Source organism: Stomoxys calcitrans, chromosome 5 (genome assembly GCF_963082655.1).
Source record: "Stomoxys calcitrans chromosome 5, idStoCalc2.1, whole genome shotgun sequence".
In the NCBI taxonomy this organism is placed as follows: domain Eukaryota; kingdom Metazoa; phylum Arthropoda; class Insecta; order Diptera; family Muscidae; genus Stomoxys; species Stomoxys calcitrans.
In genome coordinates this window covers 42,334,031-42,357,372 of record NC_081556.1, presented here as the reverse complement: position 1 = coordinate 42,357,372, position 23,342 = coordinate 42,334,031, and the positions used below count along the sequence as shown (strand labels likewise).

General features: G+C 34.8%; 1 protein-coding gene across 2 annotated transcripts in view; it reads left to right on the top strand.

Annotated features, from left to right (window-relative positions):
• Positions 1-5,032: 5,032 nt before the first annotated feature.
• Positions 5,033-23,342, top strand: part of LOC106086166 (LIM and SH3 domain protein Lasp) — a 191,579-nt gene continuing 173,269 nt past the window's right edge. For both annotated transcript variants that reach the window (XM_013250721.2, XM_059370169.1), the window contains exon 1: positions 5,033-6,752. In XM_013250721.2, coding sequence (XP_013106175.2) covers positions 5,267-6,752 — 1,486 coding nt within the window. In that variant the 5' untranslated portion in view covers positions 5,033-5,266. The remainder of the gene's footprint in view (positions 6,753-23,342) is intronic.

Sequence of the window (23,342 nt, the reverse complement as noted above, 5' to 3'; positions counted from 1 at the left end):
TTGGGGTTGGACGACCTCCCATTACTTGGACCTAATGTTTTATGCCATATTTGTAATCTACCGCCTAATATTTTTCAGTTGAGTACCATATTGACGTAAACTTCGAATATATCTGTTTAGAGGAGTTCTATGGTTGGGGGGCCCGCTAGGTACTGGGACGTACCTTTTTAATACCATATTCGTTTTCTGGTCTCCAATATCTTTCATTTGGTACCCTTATTGTGTCCATCGGACCACTTTCGGGTGTGGGTATGTTTTTTGAGGTAAGGAGGAGCGTCCGCTTCCATCCGATATCTAAAAATTATATAGCCTATGTTTCCTTCCCGACAAACGTAGACAATCTATGAACATTTTAAGAAAATCGGTTCAGCCAAGTATCATATAGTCATTAGGGGTCTACTGGCGTTTTTGAGAGGTGGCGTGACCCCCTATACTTCGATTTGATTTTGTATGCCAGATTCGAAATGTACTCCCGAATACCTTTCATTTGAGTCCCATATTGAAATGAACATCAAATTTGTCAGTTTGAGGGAGTTTTGGGGTTGGGGCGGCCCGATGGGTTCTTAGACTCACATTTTAATACCATATTCGTATTCTACTCTCTAATACCTTTCATTTGATATCTATATTGTCCCGATCGGTCCACTTTTGATTTTGGGTTGTGTTTTCGGCATAAGGGGGAAGGTTCGTCCCCCATCCGATACCGAAAAATTATATAGCCACTTTTATATAGGTCCACTTTTGATTTTGAGTTGTGTTTTTGGCATAAGGGGGAGGGTCCGTCCCCCTTCCGATACCGAAAAATTATATAGCCTATGTTTCTTTCCGGACCAACCTACACAATATGCGAAAATTTCGAGAAAATGGGCTCTGCCTTTTTCAGCATATACGAAACAAAGAAACCGAGTCCCATATATCCGTGATTGGCTAATGTGCTCATTTTGGACGTTTTTTGTGGCGGTGGGGTGACCCCCTATACTTCGACATGAATTTATATGCCAGATTCGTTATCTACTCCCAAATACTTTTCATTTGATACCCATATTGTCCTTATCGGTCCATTTTTGATTTTGGGCGGTATTTTAGGGGTAATGGTGGAGGGTCCGCCCCCTTCCGTTATCAATAAATTATAGAGCCTATTCCTACTTCCTGACCATATACGTAATCTACTACCGAATACCTTTCATTTGAGTCATATATTGTCATGATCGTCAAATAATCCTATTTTAAGGGGTTTTGAGGCTGGGGCGGCCCCCAGGTACTTGGACTCAACTTTTATTGTGAAATTCTTACTCTACTCTTCAATACTTTTCGTGTCATATTGTCCTGATCGGTCCACTTTTATTTTTAAGTAGTACTTTTGGGGTAAGGGGGAGGGTCCGCCCCCTTCCGTTATCAATAAAGCATAAAGCCTTTTCCTACTCCCGAATATCTTTCATTTGAGTCCCATATTGTCAAGATCGTCAAATAGACCTATTTTAAGAGGGCTGGGGCGGCACCCCAGGTACTTGGCCCAACTTTTATTACGCAAATTATTTTTGGGTAGTACTTTTTGGGGTAAGGGGGAGGGTCCGCCCCCTCCCGATATCAAAATAAATATATAGCCTATGTTTCCTTCCAGAACAACCTTTACAATCTGCGAAAATTTCAAGGCAATCGGTTCAGCCGTTTTTGAGTCTATACGGAACAAACAAACACAAATAGACTTTATATATAGGATATATGTTTCATATTGTCCTAAATAAAATGTATCCTTGTGAATCTCAGCGCCGAATAACAAAATGGTAACCCTCTTTGATACTCTATGCCTAATTTGCTAAAATAAAACGAAAAACACATTTAGATTTTTTCTCGTAGGGTCCTTGGCGGAGAGCTGAAACAGGCGAGATGTAGGAAAAAACATATGGACTGTTGAATACCTAAAAAGAAGGGCGGCGGGCGGTCTATAATGTTATGGAAATTACCTTTCCAGCACCCAACCAAATTCTTCTATACTCACAGTTATATATATTATCTGCAAAACCCTTAGAGCAAGAGTATTACGTATCTCAGAGAGGGAGAGTTAAGAGAGCGAGAGAGAGAGAGAGAGCCAAAATATAATATAAGCACAGTTTTCATAATATCTCTCTGAAATGTTATCTGTTTATTATGTTATGACGTTGTTTTCAGCCCTATAAGGTATGTGAGCAAGGGAGAGCCAGCAAGAGAGAGAGAGAGTGATAGATTTTTTTTTGTGTGTGTTTCTCAATGGAACGAATATTGCCGAGCAATGTGAAAACAAGTGGTTGAGCTGAATGGAATTGAAGTCAAGCGGCGGCAATATACAGCAGCAGTGGCAGCAGCATTGAATGACTGGCTCTTCGATGTGTTGTTGTCTGCATCGTCGTCGTCATCATCATCTATATTATCATTATCAGCTATAGCAATAACATCACAACAGGGCCCTAGCACACATAGCCACTCATTCACTCACTCACTCACTGTAGAGGCGAATGACGAACGAACGAAGTACGAGCGTATGAACCAACGAAGCACCTCCACATTGCTGGCGAAGGCACGCACTCACACATGCCCACAGACAGACAAACACCCGTAGTGTGATGTGATGGCCCACGAGCTCTTTAGAGCACAAGTTCGAGCAACACAACACCTACAATAACAACAACAACAACAACAGCAAGAGCAACGCCGCCGCCGCCAACAACAACAACAACATCAGCCCCTTATATTATGAGTAACATGCAAAAGGACTGTAAATATAACGACATTATAGAGCTATCCAACACACAATACATCAGCAGCAGTAGTGGCAGCCGCAGCAGCACAGCAGCAGCACTTGAAGCAATTGCGAGAATTTCTAACAGTAGACAAACAGGCGAAACCTGCTGAGACGACGAGTCCTTGCTCGTCGGTTCATATGATAGGAAGGACAACAAAATTGTTGTGTTATTAAAAAAAAGAAGCAAAAAAAAGAAATCCCTAAATTTAGAAAAAATTAAAAGAGAAATCAAAAGGGAAAATAACAAAAAAAAAATCTCAGAAAAATCGGAAGAAAATTGTAAGAAAAATTCTTAAAAATCTCTAGAAAAAAGTTCTGAAGCACTTAATTAGATGGTGAAAATTAATACTGAACCTGAGGCACATATTTAGTGAAGTGTACTGAAAACAAAGCAAAACGGGCCTTTTGGCGACAAAGCCAAAAACACGTAAAGATTATTAAAAAGCCTTCAAACCAAAGGCTTAACATTCAAATACAGTTCCTGCTCTTCTTAGCGAAGATAAAAGTGTGAGAAAAAGATAAATAAAAAAAAATTCCAACACCGTTGAAAAATCAATAAACAACGAAAACAAAAATTCCAATTCTTTGAATTAAAAAAAATAATTAAAAAAAACTTTTCATAATTTTTTTCGAAATTATTAAAAGAAAACCTTTAAACTGAAAGGCTTTCAATTTCCCCCAAAGAGAAGTGTCAGTGTTGGTTTTTGGGTATTCAAAAAAATAAATAAAAATATTCAATTTGGTGTGAAATATATCTCTTAAGTTGCTAGTAAGATAAGAAAAAATTTGGAAAAAGTGTTAATTACTAGCCAAGTTCATAAGTTGTTTTGTCAATCTTGACTGTAGCAACTGGGTGCAAAGATTGTAAAAGCCGCAGGCACCAGTTGCTCGTTAACCTCTTACCTTAACACATACCGCAACAACAGCAACAATAATCATTGTATTTGTTTAAACAAAGAAACCTAAAACCAAAAAAGTTCCTTAACATCTTAGAGAGAGAGAAATTTTAGCAAATATTTTCCCTGGCGAAAAAACCCAAAAAGGAAAATATTTAAAAACAACAACAAACGAATAATAAAACTACCGGCGGCATATTTCTAGCCTTTCCGAACTTTAGTGGATAGTGTAAATGGCTTAAGCATAACAAATTAAACAGTGTTTTAAAGGATTGCTGAAAAAAAACTAAGAGTTGACAGTCTGAAGACACTGCGATTTGGATGACAAATACCCCCCAAACCCCTAGTTGCCAGACTAGCCATACTAAGCACATAGACACTAACCAGGAACAGAATAACAAGAAACAAAGCAAGAAATAAACCAAGTCTGTCTATATTTATAGAACACATGATTTGTGAGTGAGAAAAGACCACCTTTGCAAAACTCAAGCACCTAAAAGCAGACAACAGAAACAAACGCCCAAAAGTATATCTTCTTGGACATCGAGACGACGACGACGACCACGGCGACGACATACGTACACCTTAAGCCGTGTGTAAGACCTTAAGGAAGGGGGTCTCAAAAAGAAAACGCAAAATAACAAAAAACACAACACAAGACTGCTCAACAACAACAACAACAAGTAAACAGTTTACTTAGCAAAGAACAATAATAGAAGAAGAAGAAGAAGAAGAGAAAAAATAATAATACAACAAAAAGAAAACTTATATGTAAAAATAGCCAACTTCTGTGTGTTCTCCCTACGGGCCCTTACCAACGGCACATAACAAGAGGCAAAAAAAAAAGACTCCAAAACAGAGAAGGAGCAGAAAAACAAAAACAAAAACAACAACAAAACAGAAGACAGAAATAACAAACAAACACAGAGACCAGGCGTCAAGTCAGACGACCCCAGGAAATCAAGAAACGGAAGCAACAAGCAAAAAAACAGAAACTCTAGACTTTGGCCAAAGCAAAACCCGGAACACACTTTGGGCCATAAAAGACCCTCAATTATAGAAGATAACAAACAAACAAGCAAGAGAGCCAACGAGAAAGAAGGAGCGGGGTGAGAGCAACCAAAAGGGAGAGCCTTAGCATTCCATTAAAGCTCTTGGCAAAATATCAAATTATCCCTGAAGAATTTACACACAAAAAACAAAAAAAAAAAACAGGAAACAAACAAGGTGGTGGGCTTAATATAAAGGATAACGAACAACAACAACGCCTACACTTTGATTTCAAATCGAAATTGTTATCTACCCACCTTTGGCCCTTCAACAGCAAAAAACCCCCTAGAGGAAAGTTGCCAACAAAAAAGAGTGTAGCCACCTCCTTATATTTGAAACCTGCTTAAAGTTCTTAGCGCTGGATAATGCAAAAGTTCTAAACTTTAATTTCCAGCCCAAAGATCTTAGCAACTGATAAATCCCCCTCCACTTAAGCAACATTAAACTCCTCGAGATTCTTTCAAATTTCGGCTCCAACTTGGCATTTTTAAAAATACCACCCATCACCATTGAATATTACAAAAGCCTTGATAAAAAGAAAATGTTTTTCTCACTGATACAGACGCTGGTCTGTGTGCTGCTGGTCAATGGTGGTCTCTATGCCCTGCATTTAACAGGTTCCGGTTCCGGCTCCGGCCCCTCGGCGAATGCCAACGGTGGCAGTTCGCCGCTTAACGCCAATGGCCATAGTTCCTCTGCTGCCTCTTCCTCACTGCATTTGTCGTCGTCTGGCGGCGCTTCAGCGGGGGCTGGCAAAAATCCCTCTTCCAATCCCTTTCAGTTGGCCGATTTGGCCCAGCGTGAACGTGAGCGTCTAATGACCATAGGCTTGGCCAAACAAACGGCCGAAGAGTCGGGCTATCATGGACGTCCCGTTATAACGGGCCGCATAAAAATGCATCCTGTCGATGATATGGACTCCGATTATGCCAATTGGTTGAATGCCCAGGCTCGCAATGTCATGTTTGGCAGTGTGGTCAAACAGCCTTCGGCTCCTTTGCTGGAAGGCGAGGAGGGGGACTATAATGATGGTGAATTGGCCTTGAACTATGAGCTGCGTAGACCCACCAAATATGAATATGGTCGAGTGGTGCAACCACCAGCCATGGAAAGGGAATTCGAAAGTCCCCACACTTTGGATATGGATGATTTTATGGAATTGGAAACGGCTGCCGATGAGGAAGATGTCTTTCCTGATTTAGATGGCTATGCCTATTTGGAGGATTTGGCGGTGGAAGAGAATAAGGAAAGGCTGCAACATCAAAATGTTCCTCAATTTCCAGGCTTCAGACAACAACAGCAACAACACCATTTAATGTCGCCCCACAGCAATCCCTATGGCCATGCCTATCAGACCCAAGAGCATATGCAAATGGGCCTGCCCCAGGCTTTGGAGGAGATATTGGAAAAGGAGCAACAACAGCATCATCATATGCAACAGCAGCAGCAGCAACAGCAGCAGCACCAGCAGCAACATCAATTCAATCCCAAATATCGCAATAACATAAAGCTGCAGCAGAAATGGGCACGCAAAAGGGCCCAACAGCAACAATTGCCCCGCAATATCTTTGGCCAAAAGAACAAACCAACCCAGCAACAGCAACACTTCTTCAAGACACTCAATTCCAATAAACTGTCTTTGGCCAATTCGGAGGCCACCGCCACCAGCAAGGTGCACAATACCAATTTGAATGAGTTTCAACAAGCCTCATCATCCTCCTCCAGTTCGTCCTCTGGCAAGGATTCCCCTAAGGATAATGACAAAATCAAAGCAAATGGCCCACAGGCAGAAAAATCCTCCTCCAACATAGTCTCAGCCATAGGGGAACAACAAAAACCCGATCAACTTTTACATCCTTCGAATCACAAGCGTTCCGGCAGCAGCAGCTCAGCAACAGGAGGTGGCGGAGGTTTGACCTCCTCCTCAGCAGCGGCCATAGCCTCGGTTACCTCACCCCACAGCTTGGCCAATCAATTAATGTTACGCTCAGCGCGTGGACAAAGGCAATATGATGTGCCACAAATTGGTAAGTCCCATAAAAATAAGAAAACAGAAAACTGAATAGAAAATTAAAGACACACAACTGTGGTATAAACTCCATAGTGCCTTATTAACTTGAGTGTACTTTGTTCAGAAAAAACATTTAAGCCATGAATGACATCAGACAAAAACATTTTAAGCAACTCTAGTACAACTTATATTGGGTTGGGTATTGGTAGGAAAACTATTTTTAAAATACAAACTCATATGGACACTCATATGGTACTAAGCAGCCTGAAAACGCAAAAAAAAACTTTTATTTTTATACTCTGTAAGACCAACTCTTTTTCCTGTTGGCAAATCTTTATTCGCTTCCTCTCCCCTTTCCTTAAATACACATCTTTGGCAAGGGGTATGGGCTGTTAATAATTTGCATATTTTGCTAGACTCCTTAACAGAACGCACAAAAATATGCTAAACTTTTTGTTTCTTTTTTTTCTTTTGAAGGGGACTTGGCTTTTACTCAAATTCTTTTAAAAACTCTATTAATTTGTAATCAAATGCTTATGAAGAGCCAAAGGACTTAACTTAACAAAGTCCAAGAATAACAAATAAGATTTTTATGGAAATGCAAATAAAAACAAATGTTTTTTTTTGCTTTCCTTCTTCGTATTTTGCTGCCATTAAATTCATATCCTTTTTATAACCTACACCAATACTGTGATACAGGGTATTATATGTTAGTACATTTGTTTGTAACACCCAGAAGGAAGAGAGATAGAGCCATTAGTAAACATACGGATCGAGTGAGAATCACTTTCTGATTCGTTTTAGCTATGTCTGTCTGTCCGACCGTCTGTCATTTGTGTACAAAGTACAGGTCGCAGTTTTAGTCCGATCATCTTCAAACTTGGCACAGGCGTCTTCTTTGGCCTGTAGACGAAGCCTGCTGAAGTTGAGAGAAATCGGTTCAGATTTGGATAAGCTCCCATACATATATTCGGCCGATTTGGACTAATCTTGCCATAATATCTTCATTTGTTAACCGATTCTCACGATAGGTTTCTCTCATGACCGACTTCATAAAAATCAGTTCGGATTTATATATATATCGCATATATAAAAAAACTCAGAGAAATTTTTTAGTAAAGACAGTAAAAACACTTGCTGTAACAGCAGAAAGTGTGCTAAAAATAGGACAGCTGTAATTTTTTGCTAAAACAGCAAACATTTTCTGCTGTCGGTTAAGAATTGCGCCATCTATAGGCTCAAGAAGTATAACCGGGATATCGGTTTATATAGGAGCTATATCAGGTTATGAATCGATTTATATCACACTTGGTACAGTTTTTGAAAGTAATTAAAAAAAACTTCATGCAAAATTTCAACTGAATCGGATGATAATTGCGCCCTCTAGCAGCACAAGAAATCAGAATATGAAAATCCGAGTTCGGTTTTATGGGAGTTGTATCAGGTTATAAACCGATTTAGACCATACTTGGTACAGTTGTTTGAGGTCATATCGAAATATCAGCCGAATTGGGTAATATATGCACCCTCCAACGGCTCAAGAAGTTAAGAGCGGACATCGGTTTATATGGGAACTATATAAGGTTATGAACCGATTTAGACATTTCTTGACATAGTTGTTGCGAGACAAAAAGAAACACTTAACGCAATATTTCAGCCAAATTGGATAAGAATTGCGCCCTCTATAGGCTCAATAATTAAAATCGAGAGATCGGTTAATATGGGAGTTATCAGGTTATGAACCGATTTAGACCATATTTGACACTGTTGTTGGAAGTCATAACGAAACACATCTTGCTGAATTTTAGCCAAATTGGGTAATATATGCGCCCTCTAGCGGAAGAAGTTAAGAGCGGACATCGGTTTATATGGGAACTATATCAGGTTATGAACCGATTTAGACTTTTCTTGACATAGTTGTTGCGAGACAAAAAGAAACACTTAACGCAAAATTTCATCCAAATTGGTTAAGAATTGCACCCTCAAAAACTAAATTCGAGGGATTGGTTTATGTGGGAGTTGTATCAGGTTATGAACCGATTTAGACCATACTTGGTACAGTTTTCGGAAGTCATAACGAAACACATCTTGCTGAATTTCAAATTGGGTAATATATGCGCCCTCTAGCGGCTCAAGAAGTTCAGAGCGGACATTGGTTTATATTTGAACTATATAAGGCTTCGAACTGATTCAGTCTTTTCTTGGCATAGTTGTTGCGAGACAATACGAAACACTAAAAGCGAAATTTCAGCCAAATCGGATAATAATTTCGCTCTCTAGAGGTTCAAGAAGTCAAGATCGCAGATCGGTTTACATGGCAGCTATATCAGGTTGTGGACCGATTTAGTCCAAATTTGGCACAATAGTTGGAAGTTGGAACACTTCTTGCTAAATTTAAGCCAAATCGGGTAACACTTGTGCCCTCTAGCGGCTCAAGAAATCAAGACCCGACATCGGTTTATAAGGGAACTACAATATATCAGGTTATGAACCAATTTAGACTTTTCTTGACATAGTTGTTGCGAGACAATAAAAAACACTTAACGTAAAATTTCAGCCAAATTGGATAGGTTAGGTTAAGTGGCAGTCTGCATCAGACTCACTTAGACGTTTTCATCCATTGTGATACCATAGGCTCAGAAGAAGGAAGATGCCTTCTAATTCCTACCGTTGAACCACCCAGATCGCTTTAAAAAGCCCAATAACTTGCGAATGTTCACATCCGCCTAATCACACAGGTTCTCAAAGAAATGAGAACTTAAAGCGGAACTCCTTTTGACTGCCAGTGCAGAACACATACACAGAAGGTTTTCTATAGTCTCTTCTTTTTCGATGTTCTCACAGCTACTGCAAAAGTCGTTGCTAGCAACCTTCAGTCTGTCAGCATGTTTTCCGATTAGACAGTGACCTCTCATGATGGACACAATGACTGAGACGTCGGTTCTAGCCATTGACAGCAAAGCAGTAGACCTCTTGAAGTCTAGATTTGGCCACATAGTTTTGGAATGCTCACAGCTCCCACTTTGTGACCTGAAAACTTAGCTCACATGTCGCTACAGGCATACCCACAGATTCCAGTATCCTTGGAAAGTATAGGGTAGTTCCTTGTCTCGCAAGCTCATCAGCTTTACAATTCCCTAGAATATCTCTGTGGCCCGGCACCCAGAACAGGTGAATTTTAAACTATTCAGCCATCTCGTTGAGAGATCTGCGACAGTCGAGTGCGGTTTTTGTGTTCATAAATACGTTCTCCAAGGATTTAATGCCGGCCTGGCTGTCTGAGAACATATTTATGCCAATCGTCGTAATGACTTTATATCTTAGCCATTCCGCCACTTCTTTAAATGCAAGGATCTCCCCTTGAGACATACTGCAGTGATCGGGTAACCTTCTCGATGTGACCAGTTTTAGTTCTTCAGAGTACACCCCAAAGTCAAACTGGTCATTTAGTTTGGAACAATCCATATAGAAGTCTATGTAACTTCTGGTACCAGGGATATCGTAGTTTCAATTGGGTCTATCAGGAATAATGGTGCAGTACTTTTTATCAAAAAGTAGCTCAGGTGGGGTGTTATCCACACTGCCTGGAACTTTGAATATTTTATGAAGGATAACACAGTGTCCGTAGCCGCCACATGACCAATGAGAAAGCTCCCTTAACCTCAAGACAGTGGTCACTGCAATTTGGGTAGCCACAATGTTCAGAGGCATAAGATGTAGCATTAAATTCAGTGCATTAGATGGTGTTTTCCTTAGTGCGACTGTGATGCGCAAACAAGCCATCCTTTTGATCCGATTAAGTATTGAGCAGTAGTTGGACTTTTGAAGCACCGTCCACCAAACCACAACACCATATAGCATTATAGGTCTGACAACTGCAGTATATACCCAATGCATGACCCGCGGATAATAATTAGGTAAGAATTACGCCCTCTAGTGGCTCAAGAAGTCAAGATCCATGATTGGTTTATATGACAGTTATATCAAAACATGGACCGATATGGCCCATTTACGATCCCAACCAACCTCACTGATTATAATTATTCGTGCAATAGTTCAAGGGCCTAGCTTTACTCCTTCCAAAGTTGACGTGCTTTCGATAGACGGACGCTCGCACAGATGGACGATCGGACAGACAGACTGACGGACGGAAGGACGGACAGACAGACGGACAGAGGGACGGACGGACGGAGAGAAGAATGGACGGACGGACGGACATGGCTAGATTGCCATAAAATGTCATGACGATCAACAATGTTTTTCCTTTATGGGGTCTTGGACGTATATTTCGAGGTGTTACAAACGGAATGTCGACCCCATTTTACAATGGAGGGTATAATAACTCCTAAAATTTTATATCAACAGACAGTGTTTGTTAAATATCAGCAGACTAATTTCTCTGGGTGTATGTATCGTTCGATTTTCACTTCTAGAGCCCTGGCAAGTGCATTTATCAACCGATCTTCTGAAAATTTTGCACAATGCTTACTTGAGAGTTTTGGTTGCAATCGGTGCAGATTTGGATATAGCTGTTATATTTATGTTCGCCCGATTTGAACTAATATTGCAACCTTGTAGTCATCTGTTAGCGTATTCTTACAAAATTTGGCATAAAGGATTCTCTTATGATTCCCGTCAAAGCTATTGCTTTTCATAGCCCCCATATATAGGTATCTCCCTATTTTCCCTGTTAAAGTCTTTTCGAAAGCATTTATCATTCAATCTTCTCAAAATTTTGTACGACGATTCCTTCCTAAGCTTTTACAATACGTACGGATTTTGGTTTAAATTCAACATATCAAATTAAAACTAATCTTTATTCTCACGACTTAGACTGTATAGCCATTGTTGAGTATCAAAAAGTCGGCTTTGCCTCACTTTAGCCCTTGTCTACTTATCTTTGGTAATATTTTAATGACAGCTATTTTTTTCTGCTGCTACTTGTTGTAGTCTTTCTGCATAAAATTATGCCAACATATGTTAATTTGAAACACACAAACACTGCAAAAGGGTCTTAGGTTCTTTCTTTCGCTCTTACTCACTTTTCTTGTGGCTTTGCTCTGGGGGTATATACATATGTATATATTATTAAAAATATATTTAATATAAAATTAAAAGGATACACCAAAGTAACCATCACAAAATTCCCAAACATAAAAATGAAATGTGTTGTGTGTTTGTATGGGTATTGGTGTGCTTGTGTTTGTACAAGCGTGTCATGCAAATTACTTTTGCTGTTATGATTTGATATGCTTTTTAGCACACTCAAGGCTAAGTCTTTGTTATCTTATGATGATGTGTTATTTATAGATGATATCCTTCAAAGAAATATTCCAAGAAATTTTCTAAAGGATTTTGTGCTGCTGTTGTTTCATTTTTCATTAATGGTGGGAGAAAAGAGCGTTTTATATTTTACATTGTCATTAATTGGGGGTTTTAAGAAATCGATGATTTCTGGGAAAGTAATTGACAGCATCATCATTAACCATAAGAAAATGTGATGGGGAATTTTTTACAAGGATATTAAGGGAAAAATATAGGTAGGCATTATCTTCCCCATAAAAATGTGAATAAAAATTTTAATGCCTCCAAAGTGAGACGGTGTAGCAAAATTAAAGATGATAGAAGCAATAAATCTTGTAAATATCAAAGGCCTATGATTTGCTATTAGAAATACTCTCCGCCCACAAACGTCGCAATTATTATCCGATTTTATTGAAATTTAAAATAATGAGTTGATTAAATCCTTCGATATCTGACTCAAATATGGCTCATATCGGTTTTTATTCAGATATAGCTGCCGCTTAAGAGTCTTAAGCCCATAACAGCTGCATTAATTACTCGATTTCGGAATTTTACACAGTGACTTGTATTAAACTCCCATCATTCGACCGGCATATGCTCTATACCTTCCTATTTAGGGTCTTAATCCCATAAAAAGCGGATTTGCTACACGACTTCGCTGAAACTATGACTTGTATAAGAGTTCTCTGGATCTGAATGAAATATGAGTCAGACCAGCCCCCATTTGCTATGGATATGGTAGTGGAATTGTTATAAAAGAGGATGGTTAATTTATCTATGGTGGTGGGTATCATAAGTTCGGTACCACCGAACTTAACACGTTTTTAATTTTTTTTTTTTTTTTTGATTTTATAATTTTAATTTTTTAGCTGTAGTATTTCACAATCCCCTTTATTATTTTTTTAATATTTTTGGTCTACAACTTCCTTCTAATGGTCCTCTATAAGATTCTGTTTAAAATTTCTATAACAAGTCATCCCATAAAGTTTTGTCCGAATATCCTTTTTTTCAACTCTTCAGGGTTGTTCATTTGTTTATCATTCCTAAAGCAAAAGTTATGATAAAATATATTATATTTAATTGCAGTTCGATGTAAGACCAATTACAAAAGAAAAAAACATTATTTTGTACCTAATTATTTATACAGAGTAGAAAAAGATATGTTGTACTTTTCAAGGTTTCGTAGTAAAAGGGACTATGCTAAAGGACGCCTTGAGAAGTATTGCTATAGACCGAGGCGCATTAACTGTCACCCTATCTGGTCACTATATATACTCCGAAGGCTTGGCAAGAGCAAAGAATGGTGTTTATACCCATACCCGGCAAAGCAAGTTATGTGGTCTAAAAGCCATATAAACCTAAAAGCCTTACGTCCTTTCAACTCAAATCCCGCTCCATGGTATTGGTAGCAGAACTATGGTAGAATACAAGCTGCATGCCTGCTTCAAAGGGTGTTCGGTGGAGGCTGTATTAACACCGAGGTTGCTTTTAACAATGTTAGGACAGATACACTGGTCCAATCCTTAGACTAGTTCCGGTTGGACCAGGTCCTTAGAGGCGAGATAAGCCAAATCCTTGGAAACAGATGGATGAACTGTGTGTCCCATGACATACTGATAGGAAAAAATGGTATAGAGGAGACGCAATGGAACATTTTTGTCGACACTCATTGATCAAATACATTTAAGAGGCCGTAAAGCGAATATGGAGAAATATCGAGTATAGAAAAAAGGAGGTCACCGTAGCGTATGTCTGTCCAAGATGATGAACGCCTTGGTACGAATCCTGGCGAGCATAGGAAACTGAAGTAAAAGTTTTCAAAATCTTACTGACAATCACAAGGCTCACACATGTTGGACACTGTTAAAGTGGGCTGTAGGCTCCTAATGGGGCTTGACTCCGAATATAGCCCACTGGCCATTTATATGGAGGGTAATAGAGAGGAATTTGCAACATAAGAATGTTGTAACAGGTTCGGAGACTATATTGCCTTGGCATTGGCGGGGGATGAGAGCCACGCTAGGGTACTGGAGACACACACACATACAGATATCCTTACACATACAGGTTCCGAATGAGGAGTCACTGCGGCTATAAAACTTAAAATTTTCAAAAATTGCATACGTGGAAAAAAGACTCTATTGACTAAATATTTTCGAAAGGTTTTTTTAGGATATGTAAACAGAGTCTCATGCTAAACCATCTTAGAAAGGTATAAGTCAATTTTTTTATTTCTTAAAAATCTTCGGTTAAGGTTAATTTAACTGGTTTTCGAATGGTAATTCGGTAAATTTCATTAAATATTACATATATTTAAGATTTTTGGCTTACAATTTCCCTCCCAGTGTTAAGCATAGTATTTTGTGCTCAAATAATAAAAAGAGTCCTTTTAAAAAATTTATTTCATATATCCTTTTTTCACTTACTATGTGATTGCTTTTTTTTCAATAAAAAATTACAAAAGAAATTTTTGGCTTGCATAACTTTTATGTGGTAAATATTTGCAATACTTATTTATTTAAGTTTTATAATTTTCAGTTTCTACCTTTAGTATATCATATACCTGTTTATGAATATTTTAGTATTTTTGGCTTACAACTTTCTGCTGGAAGTTCTCTATAAGACCCTGTTTGAAATTTCAATAATAAGCTATTCAATAAAGTTTGGTGCATATATCCTTTTTTTCAACTCTCCTAGTTTGTGAATTTCTTACCATTTTTGAAAGAAATACATTTGTCTCATTTCCTTGTTTTTGAGTAATTTGTTTTAATGGCAAATCCCATTAAAACATATTTCTAGAGGTTTTCTTAAGCCTGGTAAGTTCAATATAAAGGATATGTGGACAATATTTTCAGGAAGGATCATTTTAAGGATTTGTGGAGAGAATCTCATCCTAGACCTAAGAATGGAAGTTGTAAGCCAAATTGATATATATAGATATATATTCTCATATAAAAAAATTTAAAAACAACCCAAAATGATAAAGCCAAAATTTTATGGATTTTAAATTTTTTGTACCGAGTCCATTGTTTTCTTTTCCGATGCTTACATATGATATCATAACTTTTATTATATGATATACTGCATAAATAAAAAGTTAAATTTAATAAAAGTACATATGATGTTATCGTTAGTTGTTAGGTATATGCAAAATTAATCGTTCTTTAGTTTGTATTCCACCTTCACAATTTCCCACCAAAAGTAATGTATTGGATTCTGATCACAAATATAGAAAAAAGTTGTTTAACAAAATGCTTTCCAAATATCCTTTTTTCAACATTTCGAAATCGTGCCACCGTAGCGCAGGGGTTATCATGTCCGCTTATGGCGCTGAACGCCTGGGTTCGAATCCTGGCGTGGCCTTCAGAAAAAGTTTTCAGCGGTGGTTTCCCCCTCCTAATGCTGGCAACATTTGTGAGGTACTATGCCATCTACAACTTCTCTCCAAAGAGGTGTCGCACTGCGGAACGCCGTTCGGACACGGCTATAAAAAGGAGGCCCCTTATCATTGATATATGAGAAGTTTACTCCTGTTCCTTAGTGGAATGTTTATGGGCAAAATTTGCATTTTGCAGTTTTTATTATACATATATTCAAGATTCTAGATTCGCTGCACTCATTGATATGAGAGAATTGTTGAACTGTTGCTTAAACAAATGTTTATAGGAATAATTATATTACAATACCATTTGTTGAGAGGCTTTTATTTTTATATATATTTTTTTTTTTTTCATTTTAAAAACGACAAATTTAAATAAAATCTTTTTATCCCATTACATTTTCAATCTTATGGAACTTCTTCTTACAACTTTTCTTATTGGCATCTAAATTTAATTATCTTCACCTTTTCTGAAAACCATATTTGGATAAAGAGTTGTCCATATATCCTTTTTTTCTCATTTACCAATTATGATCAATTCATTTTCTAACACAATTTTACAATTTTTGTCATTGGCGTCTCTATTGAATTACGTGCAGCAATTCTGAAAACCACTTTTGGATGAATAGTTGTCCATATATCCTTTTTTTTATCATTTTCCAATATGGAAATTTCATTGTCCAACACTTTTCTCTTACAATTTTTCTCATTGGCGTGGCTATTGAATTCTGTGCAGCAATTCTGAAAACCACCATTGGATAAAAAGTTGTCCATATATCCTTTTTTTATCATTTCCTTTTATGGTAATTTCAGTGTCCAACATTTTTTCTCTTGCAATTTTTCTCATTGGTGTCTCTTTTGAATTGTGTGCAGCAATTCTGAAAACCACCATTGGGTAAAAAGTTGTTCATATATCCAACACTTTTCCCTTACAATATTTCTCGTTGGCGTCTCTATTGCATTATGTTCACTAACTCTGAAAACCACCTTTTGATAAAAAGTTGTGCATATATCCTTTTTTTATTAACCAAGTTTGGATTTTATTTATCTAGTTGTCTAAAAAAGCAATAGTTATAATTGTAGGACTTCTTATGTTATGTCATAGTTTTATTTGACAGTTAAATTTTTTTTAATTAATTTAGAAGTTATTTGTTCATAAACTCCAATATACATTAACAAATTATATGACATTTATAGCTTACAATTTAACCCGGAAATAGCTCTACTGAATTCTATTCAAAAATTCATAAAACCAGCTTTTTATACAAAGTTGCCCATATATCCTTTTTTCTGATATCCACTGTTTTCAAAATTTAATTGTTACTAATAGGTGAGAAATATTAAAAACACCAAAAAAATATATATTAAGTCAGTTGAAATTAAAAAAAAGGTTTAAACTAACCCTTACCATTTATTTGAATTGAGTATTTTCTACGATTAACTTTGTATGAGATAGGTGCGTACAATTTTTGTAAATTTTGTGTACGTTTATTGTGTTTCTTATGTATTTCTCCTACCCCTTTGCAAATTTAATAACATTTTTAGCTTACAATTTGCCTCTTAAGGTTCTCCATTGAATTCAGTTTAAAAATTCTATAAATTGCAATTCGTTAAAGTTTTGTCTGTATATCCTTTTTTTACGCTACATAAAAAATCTGAAAAAAGCAATTCTGCTTTCAGTATTTTCTACTGATGATTTTGTTTTCAATATATTTGTACTCATTTTTATAGCAATAGATTACGGAATAGATTTTTGAATAATTATTGCTTGTTAAATGTAATTTACCCTTTGTGCTTATTTACCAAGAGTTTAATTATTCATTAAAAAGTACAAAAAAAAGTAGAATTACATGTATCAATATTATCAATATTTGCATATTTGGCATTTATTAATTTGATAATTAACAGATTGTTTACCAGCAGTCCAGTCAGTAAAATGTGGAGAAAACAATCCAAAATTTTATATTTTTACCTTTTCTTCTAAGACTAATTAGTTTATGGGTTTTAACAAATATTTGAAACTTATGGCTAACAACTTCTGGTTTATAGTCTTTTACAAGATTCTGTTAAAACATCCTCAAAATTTGTGTTTGACTCATAGTTGTTCATATATCCTTTTTTCACATAACTATTTTGGTTTTTTTTTTAAATGTAACCAACACATTGCTTTTACAATTTTTACCCACTTGCCCACATAATACTTTGTTTTTAATTTGATTAAAATAAAAATTAGTTAAAAATTTTTTCATATGTCCTTTATGTTTTCTTACTTACTCGTTGGGTGTGGTCAGGTCAATAATTTTAGCCCATAACTTAAGTCAAACTTATGTTGTTTTTCGATTAATGTACCTCTATAACTACTCATGGTAACCCTTAATAATCCCCAAAGAAAGAAAGTTTTATAAAACTTTTCCCAATAACATAAGGCTTCGTGCTCACATATACCTTTTTTGGGATAATCAGATATAACATCACATATCAGAAAGTTTTTTTTATGTAGGTCGTCCCTAGCTTATTAACGCACATGAACATTTAAGGTGAAAAGATATTTTTATAAGATTATGCAGAAAGAGAAGAAAATAAGATTAATGCTAATTATAGAGTTTGTAAACTATGGTATTATCAAAGGAATATTTTGAGTACATTGAGAAAGGTCAAAATGACTCAAGGGTGAAAATATAGAAAAATAGTAAGGTTAATTAAAAAAAGTGTTTATGCAGTAGTATTTGCTCAAAAATGTAGGAGATTTTTAAGGAAAATTGGCAAAAAAATATAACCAATTACCAGTAAATGTAGCATTTTCAAAATTGTGTTTCGCTTCTTATAAAATCCCTTGGTCAGCTAAATTGGTTTCCTTTGTAGATAAATTAACTACAGAAAAATTTTTAAAAATAAAAATGTTCTATTCTTCTTTTATAATTTCTCACTTTCCCTTAAAAATATTATGATATTTTTGGTTTACAATTTCTCACCAAGGGTCCTGTATTATATTCCGTTCACAAATATTAACAATAGTCCTTAAGTTAAATGTTGTTCATATATCCTTTTTTTCAATTACTTAATGCCTGCAGTTTTTTTCGTATATTTTAAGAATTTAAAGTTACCTTTTCCTATAAAAAGTCTACTAGAATTGAAAATATTTTTTTTGTCATTAATATTTCCCACTGGGGGTCCTGTATTAGAACATGTACTCAAATATTGAAAATATTCCTATATGTCCTTTTTCAATTTTCTCAATTCGTGTTTTTTATATTCAAGATTTTGGACTAGTAAATTCTTTTTATAAGTGCAACAATTTATTAAAACATTTTCCGTACATCAATATTCCACTAATTTCACATTATATACCACTTTAGGTAGTCATTAAATTATTGTAAAAGTCTTATTTTTTTTGTTTCTGATAAAAATATTTGATTACAATTAGCCAACGAGTGTTCTTTAGTGAATTCTGTTTCTAACTCGTGAAAATAATTCTTTGACAAAATGTTGTCCATATATCCTTTTTTCACTCACTTATCTTTTGAATACTTTTTCTTATATACATGATTTTGGACCTTAAGATTCAATGTCTAGGAGATAGTTTTAAAATATTTAAAATAAGTAGCCTTATTTTATTGCCTGTTAGTTAGCATTGCCTCTTTGCAAATATTTTATAATTTGTGGCTTTCACTTTTCCTCCGAGGGTCCTGATTTAAATACTTACAAAATTCATTTCAATTTTGTGTTGTTTTTCTCAGTTGATTGATGTTGTCTTTAGTAGTTACAAGAAATGTGCAATTTTGAATATTTCTTCACTTTTTCATTCGATAATTCATACAGCTCTTTACAAATCCTTAAATTTTTTTAGCTTACAACTTCCCGCTAAGGGTCTTGTGCTTAAATCTGTATTCAAATATTACAAAATAGTCGTCTGATGAAATGCTGCCTATATATCCTTTTTTAGGTACTATACAAAATCTTTCAATCAGCAAAAACATCAAAAATTAGTTTTAGCTTACACAAGATTTTTGAAAATAAAAGCGTTGCAAACTCATTTTCTTAAAAGAAAAAGGGAAAGTCCTAATCCTTTTCAAAATATTGGCTGTAATTTTATCCCCCTCATACACATTTACTGCATGATATGTTTGTTGAAATTTCCACATTTTTAACCCTCGAATTTGCAGTTTTCTACAGTGGAGATTGGATATGTAAAAAAGATTTCAGTGGCTCGCAATCTTTTTTAAAAAATCTTGAAAATTATTGTCTTGGACTCTATTCTCAAATAACAAAAAGCAAAGGGTTTGATTGTTGTCCATTTATTGTACATCTTCTTTTCTCAAATAACTCGGTTTGTGTAGTTTCATTTTTCCATTGGTATTTTTCCTGCAACATTTGGTCTAGTCTTGAGATGTTTCAACTCTCTCAATCAATATTTCAATATGAGCTACGAGTTCAAATTGAATTTCCAAAAATGTTCAAAAGTTTTGTATTTTGGATTTTTATTTCAACATTGGTTTTCATTCCTTACAATATATAACTTAATTCTTTTACCTTACAACTTCCCAATGCATATCTAGTTTATGAATCTGTTTACCAATGTATTTATTGTTTTTAGAGTTGAAACATAAATAAAATAAGACAATCCAAACTTGTGCTTGACTTTCAAGAGATATTTGATCTCTCCATTAAGTAAAACTTTTACAGAATGTAAATTTCAGTTTTTTGTTTTAATTTTATAGTTTTAATTTTCATCGTTTGTCTTTTCAATATCTTTAAAGAAATTGTTAAAAGTTTTTTGGCCTACGATATCCCACAGAAGGTCTCCTTTAAGATTCTATTTTAAGTTTCTATAACTAACCATTCTATACATTTTTGTCCATATATCCTTTTTTTAGCTTTACAAGTTTTTAATTTTTTTTTCGTTTCAACTATGGAAAACATTTTTGATGATACCAAACTTTTGCTTTTTGCAACAAAAAAAAAATATTTTATCGAAAATCAACTGGACAAGTTGAATAAAGGATATATGGAGAACATTTTAAGCAAGGCTCACTTTTAGGATATGTAAACAGAATCTTTTTCTAGACAATCATTGTGAAGTCGTAGTACAATTATTTTATATATTTTATAAATAAAAGTGATAATTAAAGGTCTGAATCAAAGACAGAAATTTTGAATTTTAAGTTTTGTCCTGGATTTTTCGAGTTGCTTTAATTTTTGCTGAAATATTTTAAAATGGTTTTTTATTTTTCCACTAAGAGTTCTTTTTATCAATATCCTTAAAGAAATATTAGAAAATCTGTAGCTTACCGTAAACCACAGAAAGTCCCCTTTAATATTCTGCTTGAAATTCCTATTGATAACCATCCGATAGTGTTTTGTCCATATATCCTTTTTTTAGCTTTAGCAGTTTTTGCTTTTTATATCTTTTTTTTTTTTTGTTTCTACTATCAAAAAAATTTTTAATTGACACAGAACTGTTTTGTAAAGCATGTTCTTTTTGGAAAAAAAATATATTTTATCGAAAACAAACTGGGCAAATTGAAAAAAAAGGATATATGGAGATATATGGAAAAAAGGATATATGGAGGAGCAAGGCTTATTTTTAGGTTATGTAAACAGAATCTTTTACTAGGCAGTCCCTATGAAGTCGTAGTCCAACTATTTTTTATATATATCTAAACAAAAATGATAATCAAAGGGCAGAGTCAAAGACAGAAATTTTGAATTTTAACGTTTTTTTTCTGAATTTTTTGAGTTACCACTAATTTTTACTGAAATATATTAAAATGTTTAACTTTTTCCCCTTAGAGTTCTTTTTAAGACGATTTTTAAAAATTCTATCACTAATCATCCGATAATGTTTTTTCCATATATACTTTTTTGCTCTAGCAGCTGGTATTTTTTTATTTCTAACGAATACCACGTGTAAGCAAATGGCACTCCACCCAATTGGTATCATTTGCTCCCACTCTATATTAATTCTGCCCATGCTCTGTGATTCAAAGCTTGAGAGCAGTGCATGGACAGAATAAATAAAGAGTGGGAGGGTATCATTTCCTTTCAATTGGGTGGTGTGCCATTGACTGGTATGTAAGTCTGGGGTATTTGGATATATGGGCAACATTTTATGGAAAAATCGCTGTAAGGATTTGTAAACAGAATCTCTTACAAGACTTAGTTTGTTGTATTTGTAAGCTTAATATTTTAAAAATTTAAAAGACAATAGAATCAATGGCCAGATTAAATAAATTTTAGCAAAATTTTTAATGTGTGTTTGTTTGCGTTTCCTTTTTTGGTCTCATTGAGATTCCATTGCTTTCTATTCAAAGAAAAATATAGCAAAAATTTTTAATTAAAAATTTGCGTCCTGAATTTGCTTGGTTTTCTGAAATATTTTAAATTTCTTTTGCTTACAACTTTTCAATGAAAGTCCTCTTTACGATTATGTTTAAAATTTCTATAACTAATAATGGTTTGTCCATATATCCTCTTTTAAGCTTTCCCACTTTTTATTTTTTTTTAGAGCATTTTTCGTGAAATTCAATTGTTATTGTAGTTCCTCCACTCAATTTAATGTAAGGTGTTTGTTTTATAAAGGTTTCATGTTATTTGTCTTAAATAATAAGTTTCCAAAAAATAAATATAAAAATTGAGGCGATAGGATTAGTAATCAGAATTTCTTGCAAAACATATTTAACTGTATTTGTGAGCCAAATTTTTTAATAACTTCTTGAAAAAAAGGTTGAGAAACAAAGGTCAAATTAAATACAATTGAAACAAAATTTAGAATTTAAAATTTTGTGTCATGGTTTTACTCTAATCTTTTTCGAAACATTTAAAATTTTTTTTGGCTTACAACTTTCCAAGGAAAGTCCTCTTTAAGCTAATGTTAAAAATTGATACAACTAACCATCCGATTATGTTTTGTCCTTGTATCCTATTTTTAAGCTTTCCCAGTTTATAAATTTTTGTTGTTTTTAGTTTTGCCCTTTAAGTTAATAAATGACTTTTTTTATAAGGGTTTCATGTTGTTTTTCGTAAAACATATTTTTCCAAAAAATAAATTTATAAATAGGTCAGTGGATTAAAGGATATATGGGCAACTTTTTCTGTAAAGCTAATATTCAAGATTTTTAAACGGAATTTCGTAAAAGACCTTTGATGGAAAGTTGTAAGCCATTGATGGAAAGTTGTAAGCCATTTTGGAAAATAACACACATATGGTTTAACTTGCCGTTGCATTTTCAAAATGATTTTTTTTTGCACAGAATATGTTGACTAGCCTAAAATCTTTTGCGACTCCAAAATTGTTTAATTAATTTGAGACATGTATATTAAATAATTTTTTCTTCTTACAATCAGCCTTCTCTAGTCCTCTATAAGATGCTGTTAACAATTTCTATCAATGTCAATTTGAACAATTTTTGCCCATGTATCCTTTTTTTTATATAAACTTTCTGAAGATTATGATACTTTCTTTTGGCAATAATTAATTGTAAAATATATAATTGTCTCTTAAATGGGGCTATCTAATGCTTCCATGACATCGATATTAGAATATTCGTTTAAGACACTGAATGCCAGGGTGTAAATTATGGAGGTAACTTTAGAAAATTTTTTAGTGGTGGGTATACAATACAACCACAAAAGCTGGCGACATTTGTGTGGTATTCAGTCTTGCAAAACATCTCCGAAAGGGGTTTTGCACTGCGGTACGCCTTTCGGACTTGGTTATAGGAACATGTTGGCTATATTCTTAGACTTAATTTTTATTTTTTAGTCTACAATAGTTGTTTGCTAAAAAAAATCGGTGTATTCATTTTCCGCTTCTTTATATCGTATATCTTTTATTCAAAGTTTATTTTTCAATCGAGCAATTAATATTTCTTGGGATTAGTTAAGGTTATGGTGTGCCGTTATGATAGCATAACAAATTTAATT